Source organism: Balearica regulorum, chromosome 2, assembly GCF_011004875.1.
Source record: "Balearica regulorum gibbericeps isolate bBalReg1 chromosome 2, bBalReg1.pri, whole genome shotgun sequence".
NCBI classification, from domain to species: domain Eukaryota; kingdom Metazoa; phylum Chordata; class Aves; order Gruiformes; family Gruidae; genus Balearica; species Balearica regulorum.
Window position 1 is genome coordinate 119,961,023 of NC_046185.1, and position 7,247 is coordinate 119,968,269.

The following is a 7,247-nucleotide window of genomic DNA, read 5'->3' on the forward strand; positions in this document are numbered from 1 at the left end:
ACACTAGCATACAAACCTAGTACCTTAGTACCTCCTAATGCTAAATCTCTCTCTGGAGAGAGTTCCTGGTTCCTGGAATGAAAGAAAAATCTGTAAGGTAGTTGAATTACATAAAAAGGAAATCAATAAATTACCTCTGTTTCTAGATATCCCTTGCTTTCCAACAAACACATGTACATGTACAAACACATAAAGTCAGGATACCTTACCAAGGAACAGGATCCAACAAATAGTGAAAGAAAACCAGTATTACTTGTTCAGTATTATTTATTTCTCACCATCCTTTTTCTCCCTCTTGTTTTGACTTTGTTGTACACAGTAAGTCTTCACGTATAGAAGTATGTATATATATGCATATATATGCCCTCCTTGAGTACATGAAGGATTATATACGGTGACTAATCCCACTCTTGTGCTGACCCTCCTACCAACTGGTTTTAAAAATAAATCCAAATGAATAAAAATGGGTTAGAATCATCCCCGGTAAAGAGACAATAAAAATCCATTGCCAGTGAAAAAGAAAATAAATACACATTTTGGTGTCTCAAGTTGAAATCTGAAACCAGCTGGTGTGGAGATAGATCATTTTATATTGCTCTGGGCTTGACTCTGCTGGGGTTAATTCAGATTAAATTCCCATGGATGTGGGCAAAAGTTGTGTGTGCCTTTTGTTACTCAAAATTATCGGCTGCTTAGAGTCATAGTAACAGCCACAGCTGTGGGCGCGGGGTTATTGGCGTTAGATGTAAGAGTGACTGAAGAAAGCCCACGGTCTGCGTAATGCATTTCTGTAACGACTCTCCAGACTGTGAAAGCCGCTAAGTCACTTCTCCGTTAACTCGGGGCCGAGGATGCAGCTATGCAGAACAGCTAGACAGCTATCCAGAATGGCTGCGTACACCAAAGTTTGCAACTCTGTTCTTTACAGGAGAAACCCTGCTGCCACCTCACCGAAACCCGAGGGTTCAGGGAGTTAGGTCCAGGCTAAACCCTGTATGTACATCACGTAATCTCTGTGCCTTCCGCTGTGCCTAAAAGTCCTCTTTAAGGCATGGAAAACATGAACTGTCATCTCTCGACGAAGGGAACGTGCTTACCTTGATGGTTACTGTGATGTAAGGAAACACCTTCCCTAACTGGGAAATGCTCTTTGCATTTTGTATCTGAGATCAGTGCTCCCTGAAAATGCTGTGAGTTTTTTTTGTATTCTGGACAAGATTTGCCTTTTGGGGTTTGTTTTGGGTTTTGATTTTTTAATACCATCCCTGTGTTTTAAACATTTCACATTTTAGCAGGTTTTCAATCACAGCTCCACTTACAAGCATATTTATAGAACTATAAGCAAATCCTCTCTTCTATCACACTTTTTAAGTGAAGCAGCAAAATATTCTGTTCACAAGGTTTGTATTCAAGCTGGTATTGGCAGAAGTTAGAAGACATACCCCAAAACCATTCTGTACCAGCTTTATTGTTCTTGGTAGATATCTGTAAGAACTGCAAATGAAAAAAACTTTAATATCTGAAGCTGCCTGTTTCAGACAGTAACGCCATTATTTTGCTATGTTGATGCAATTCAAGCAACAAACAACGGCAGGTCACTGGTGAAACTAGGATAAGCAAAAAAAAGAGATTTCAACCTTGAGTTCAAGCACAGGCTCCCTGGATAACAGTGAGTACTATACACTATACACTACAAAGCCAACAAAACTTCCAACAAAAGTTAATTCTCTGCCTAAATGTATCTCATGCAAAAGAAGAAACTCTCTGCCTAAGTGTATCTTCATTTAAAAGAAATTCTTTCCTGGCATGGCAACTCTTCTGAGGTTTATTCCGTATGTAGAGCATTTCTCTTTCAGGAGGGTGTTAACATTAGCTTGGTGTTCTCTTGCTAGCTTTGCCTTTCAGTACAAAGAGGGTTCTCTGTCACACGGTGCGTTATAGGCAAACAACTGATCTCTAGCAGGTCGCACATCTGCGCACAAATTTGCAGAAGGCGGAAATGATGCTGTGTCTTTCACATCAAGGAAAGAAAAGTGGGGCTCTGTAAACTAAGCATATGGGGGAAGGTGCCCTTCAGATCAACAAGTCAAATGAACACTTCTCACAGTGACTGGATCCTCTACTTTCTGAAAACAACACTACGTGCCCGTTAAGAACAATAGCAGAAACAGTGGGTGTATCAACAGGACAAACAGTGGGTGTAGAGGTAGCCCAGTAACATGGAACATTTTAAAATCTTGATTTATTTCTGCTGTTTGTCAATCTTTTTCTCTCTGCATTTTTTCCAGATAGCATACACATAGAGCATGCATTTATTTTATTTTCTTCTCAATTAAAAAAATAGGAATCCTAAGAATTTAATCCCTCCAAACTTTTCATCCAGTTATTTCCACCAAATCATATGGAAGAAAACAACATTACACATACACCAAATTAGCCTCGAGTGAGTTCACATGTCCCTAATAAATTAAATACATTGATGTTGACAAAGGAAGGAAAATTCCTATTGCAAACCTTTCTTGCTTAGTTGACATTTTGGTTTTAAAAACTTCAGCCGGACTAATCATGTCTAAGGCAAATGAAACAACTTCTTGTAAGGCTAAACAGTTGGAAGTATACAACAAATGATATTTCAGGCTATGCAACTCTCTGCTCGAACAAGAAAGAAATCTTGCAAAACTTTCTTCCTTGCACGCTTGCACAGCGGCAGCTGTAATCTAGTTCTGGACCAGCAGCTCCTGCCTTCTCTCCACCCGACAGGCACCCTGCAGACTGGCAGATGAAAAAAAAGAGGTACGGTATTACCATACCTCCAACAAATACACTGCATCTGGGTTGTTTTGGAGGAATGCACTTTGTGCAAGTCAGAGACTTGCCTCCGGGCTGCTTTTAACACATCTCAAAGAGCGGGTCTCATGTTCCCAGGACTGAAACCACCCGATGTGAAAAGGAGGAGAAAGCATTAGCCTGTGTAGCAGTGCTAAGTAAATCACCTTGGAGGATCTCTGGCACAGACACCCCACCCCCCCCCCCCCCCCCCCCCCCCCGATGTAAGCATATAGACCTAGATCCAGAAAGGGTTTGGGATTCCCCTTTTTCCACCAACAACCGTGGTAACATCACCTCACGGTGAAAGAAGAGATTGGTGGCCGGTTTGCAGATGGGGAGGCCGTCCGAACCCTCCGTTCCACGCTGGCGGACACAGATCAACGACAGGCTACGGGGGCTCCAGAAAGAAAACCTCTGTATTAAAAGCCAAATAACGCGGAGCTACAATAATAAATACACACTATCTCAACTGGGAAATACAGTGTAAAAGGTTCGTTAAAGTTCAGCTTCAGCAATAACAATATATATATACTGCTTCAGTTCTTGATCCTGCCAAAAAGAGACTTTCCTTTCTGCAAATAAAGAAAAAACCCGCTCAAACTGTATTCATATACAAAAAAGCTACTCCGACTACAACAAACGCGGTTGAATGGGAGGATCTTTTATTTCCTGCGTTGATTTTTTGGGGGGCTTTTTCTTTTTATTTTTTTTTGTTCTTTTTTACTAAAAGGTTCGTTTAAAACGGGTATTAAAGATATAAAACGAGCACACAGGATCTGGTCGTCTCCGGCGGCGGGGCCGGTGGGCCGGAGGAGCTGCTCTCCCCTCAGGGCGGGCCGGGCGGCCCCCCGCGCCCTGAGGGGCCCCCCCGCGCCCCATGGCCGCCCGGGCACCTGTAACACGCTTTAAACAAACAAACAAAAACAACCCCAAACCAAAAACAACAAAACCAAAACACGACAGAGTCCGGCCCGGCGGGAGGCGGCCGCCCCGCGTCCCTCCACACCGCACGACGAAGAGAAGAGGGGGTATGTCACCGGGAGAGGCTACTTAGCGGCGGCGGCGGTGGTGCCGGCAGCGGTGCTCCGGCGCTGCTCCATGCCGTTGGGCAGGAAGCCGGCGATGATGGGCACCGGCCAGATGAGGGCGGCCACGCTCCACACGATGATGACCAGAGTCATGAAACAAGCCACCAAGGTAGACTCGATGGGCTTGCGGTTCATCCGCCAGCCCGGTTCTCCCTTCAGCTCCTCCAGGCTGAAATCCAAGCAGCAGAAATTCAACGGTTCCCCTTGCAGCCAGTACTGACCGGGCTCCGCCGCCGGCGGGTAGGAGAGCGAGGAGGAGGAGGAAGAGGAAGAGGAGGCGGCGGCGGCCGGAGCGGCCTGGGGAGCGGCGCCCCGCAGGCGCCCGACCCGCCTGCCCCGCACCCAGCTGCAGCCCACGCAGAGGCGCAAGTCCTGCTGGGCACCGCCGGCCGCCAGCCCCAGGTGCTCGATGAGCAGCGGCGGCCCCACGCGGTGGAAGGCGGCGGAGAAGAAGGCCCGCCCGTGGCTGTTGGTGGAGAAGAGCAGGAGGTCGCACTGGATGCCCAGCGGGCGGCTCCAGCGCACCAGCAGCGAGCTCAGCATCTGCCGCTGCACGCTGATATTGCAGTGGGGGTCCTCGGCGGGCTGCGGTTGCCCCTGCGGCTGGGGACGCTGCTGCTGCTGCTGCTGCCCGGAGGAGGTGGGAGAGGAAGGGAAAGGCTCTTGGCTAGGGGCAGTCGGCGTGCCCGGGCTGGTGGTGCTGCCTTCCTCCTTGCTTGCTGCCCCGTCGAGGTCCATCTCGAGGCTGGCCAAAGAGCGAGAGGAGGAGTTGACATGGGGCAAGAAGAGCTCTTGCTCCTGTTCCTCCTGCCCGCTGGCAGCCGCCGAGGGGCTCCAGCCCTGGCAGGGCGGCAGGCAGGCGGCCAGCAGTGCCGGGAGAAGCAGCGGCAGCATGGCATTGACTTAGAGCCGGAGAGGAGGAGGAGGAGGAACGGGAGGCTGCATGGCGCTGCCGCCTGCCATCTAGGAAGGGAGGCACACTGCTCTCGCCGAGAGAGCGAGAGAAAGGGAAGGAGGGTGGGGGCAGGCGAGGGGGTGGGAGCGGGGCTGGGGCGCCGCGGCTGCGAGGCGAGCGAGCCGGGAACCTCGGTGACGGCAGCGGCTCCCCTCTTCCCCGCCTCCTCCGCCCCCGGCCCGGCAGCGCCCCGGCGGGAGGAGCCGTGCGCCCGGCCGGCCCTGCTGCCGCGCCCTGAGGTGCCGGCCAGGCGCCCCCGCCCAGCAGCCGGGCAGCTGCCGTGGCGGGGGGGGCAGTGCCTCCCTCCGCTGGGGTACCCGCAGGCGGTAGGCGGCCCTTCTCCCCTCAGGCAGGGACCGCCACTGCGCCGGTTCCCCGCACCTCGTCTTCCGTGGGGGAGAGCTCAGACCCCCCCCAGCTCCGCCGCCGTTCCCGTGGCGGGGGCGAGAGGTTCCCCGGGGACTGGGGAAGGGAACGGCGGGCGGGCGACGCCCTGTGCCCCGGGCCGGCTGGGTCCCTCCCTTCCCGCCTCTCCCGGCCGAGAGGGCAGCCGTGGGCGGCCGCGGGGGCTGCCGTGGCAGTCCCCTTTCTCCCTCCTCGGCGGGCAGGGGCGAGGGAAAGAGGATGGCTGTGGGCAGCGCCCTCTTGCCGCCGCCCGAGGCTGGGCTGGGCTGGGCTGGGGGGCGCAGATAAGGGAAGAGCCTCCACCTGCTGCACAGACTTTCATTTCGACTTCATAGGAAGGGAAAGGGACGCGGGAGATGTGGCGGAAGGGAGTTTGAACTGTCAGAGTGCAGTGGCTGGTTCCTTTCAGTGGTGCTCTGCAAGTCCGGGCTCAGCCCCAGGAGCTGCTCCCGCAGCCGGGTGCCCACAGCCTGGCCTGGCCTGGGGCACAAGGCATCCCACAGCAGGGCGCAGTCCGTCCACGTAGCAAAGATTTAAACGTGGAAACTTATTACAAGGAGCACAAAGCTACCAAGTGTAGTAGCTGTGAGACTTGGCTGCATTTTTCAAAAGGCTGCTTTAAAAGCATGATAGTTTATAATCAAGCTAGATACTCCGGCCTGTTTCATGACCTTATGCTGGCTATAGTCTTACTCTGGACACAGGCTGAGGCTTGCTGTGTTGTATGTTGATGTTTGGAGGGGAGGGACAGAACTGGATGACACAAATAATGAACATTTCTTAGCCTTTACCGTGGGCAGAGTTACGTTTTCCTGGCAAGCATCCAGAGCTGGGACTCTCTTCTTTGCCTTTGCAGCCCTTTTTGGACAAATACACAAAAGGGAGACACGAATACAAAAAACTAGGCTTTCCCAACTATATATGGGACAATTTATGTAAATGATGGAACTGAACTCCATAAAGTGCTCCTTCAAGGCTTCCATGTCAGACGTGGTCCCACGTTAAAGTGACACAAGGACACATTCTCACTTGGAGAATGAGTTACTGTAATCACTCTTTCAGAGGAGTGAGGGTAGTGAATGAGGGTAGAGAGTAAATTTTAGATTTGCTGTAATTCAACATGAATGAAGGTAGTGAATCAGTTTTCTTTCAAAACCCTTGCCTAAATATATAATGATAAAACCCAGATTTGCTTGCCTTCTACTCAAAAGAGACCAAAATGGACTTGTGTTTGGTCCCAAATTAGCCCAAAGGGTATTGTCTACCAGCTGTCTATAGTTTGGCTAGGTTTTTAGTTTGGTTTATTACAGAGAAACGTGCCTGATTAAGTGTTCAAGCTGTCCGGTTCCAGTTCTGGGTTTTTGCTCAGATGTCACAATACAGTTAGTATGATTTTTCAGTGCTATTTCAATGTCTCTTGTTTAAGAGTTCTTTGATAGTTTTTATTGTCCCTTAAATGTGTCTCTACATGCATCTCCTGATGCCCTTTGTCATATCCACAGTCCCACGCATTTGTGTGGCTCCAAGTTTTTCTGTTGTAGTATGCCTAGAGACCCAAAATCAGATTAAGAAAGGGCTAGCCTGTAGCAAATAATGCCAAAACTGTGTGACCACTTGTGCACAAATTACATTGCACTGGGATTTTGGCACGAAGGACTGGAAATGAAACTAAGCCTCATAAATAAGATTTAGCTCCTGCACACTATTGAAGTATGTGGGTGGCAAATGTTCTCAGGCAGAGCTTCAGTTCTTTTGGTTTCAACTCCCAGCACCCAGCTGAATGCAGTCAGGGGTATTTGCGAAGAAGTTTGGGGAGGCAGAGTTGAGCTAAGTTTCTTTTCCTGCAAGGAAAGATAACCTGCCCCAGGAAGGTTAAATGCAATTAGCATCATTTAGACTACCATGGCAAAGAACTAAAAGCAATTTATTTCAGGTTGGAGATGCATGGGTGCCTCATATCTGTTCCTCTT

The 7,247-nt window shown here is 50.1% G+C and overlaps 1 protein-coding gene across 1 annotated transcript; it reads right to left on the reverse strand.

The window, feature by feature from the left end:
* Nucleotides 1-3,227: 3,227 nt before the first annotated feature.
* On the reverse strand, nucleotides 3,228-5,048 carry TMEM158 (transmembrane protein 158). Its single transcript, XM_075745601.1, has one exon. The coding sequence runs from the start codon at nucleotides 4,809-4,811 to the stop codon at nucleotides 3,876-3,878; it is 936 nt and encodes a 311-aa protein (XP_075601716.1). The 5' UTR covers nucleotides 4,812-5,048; the 3' UTR covers nucleotides 3,228-3,875.
* Nucleotides 5,049-7,247: the final 2,199 nt, after the last annotated feature.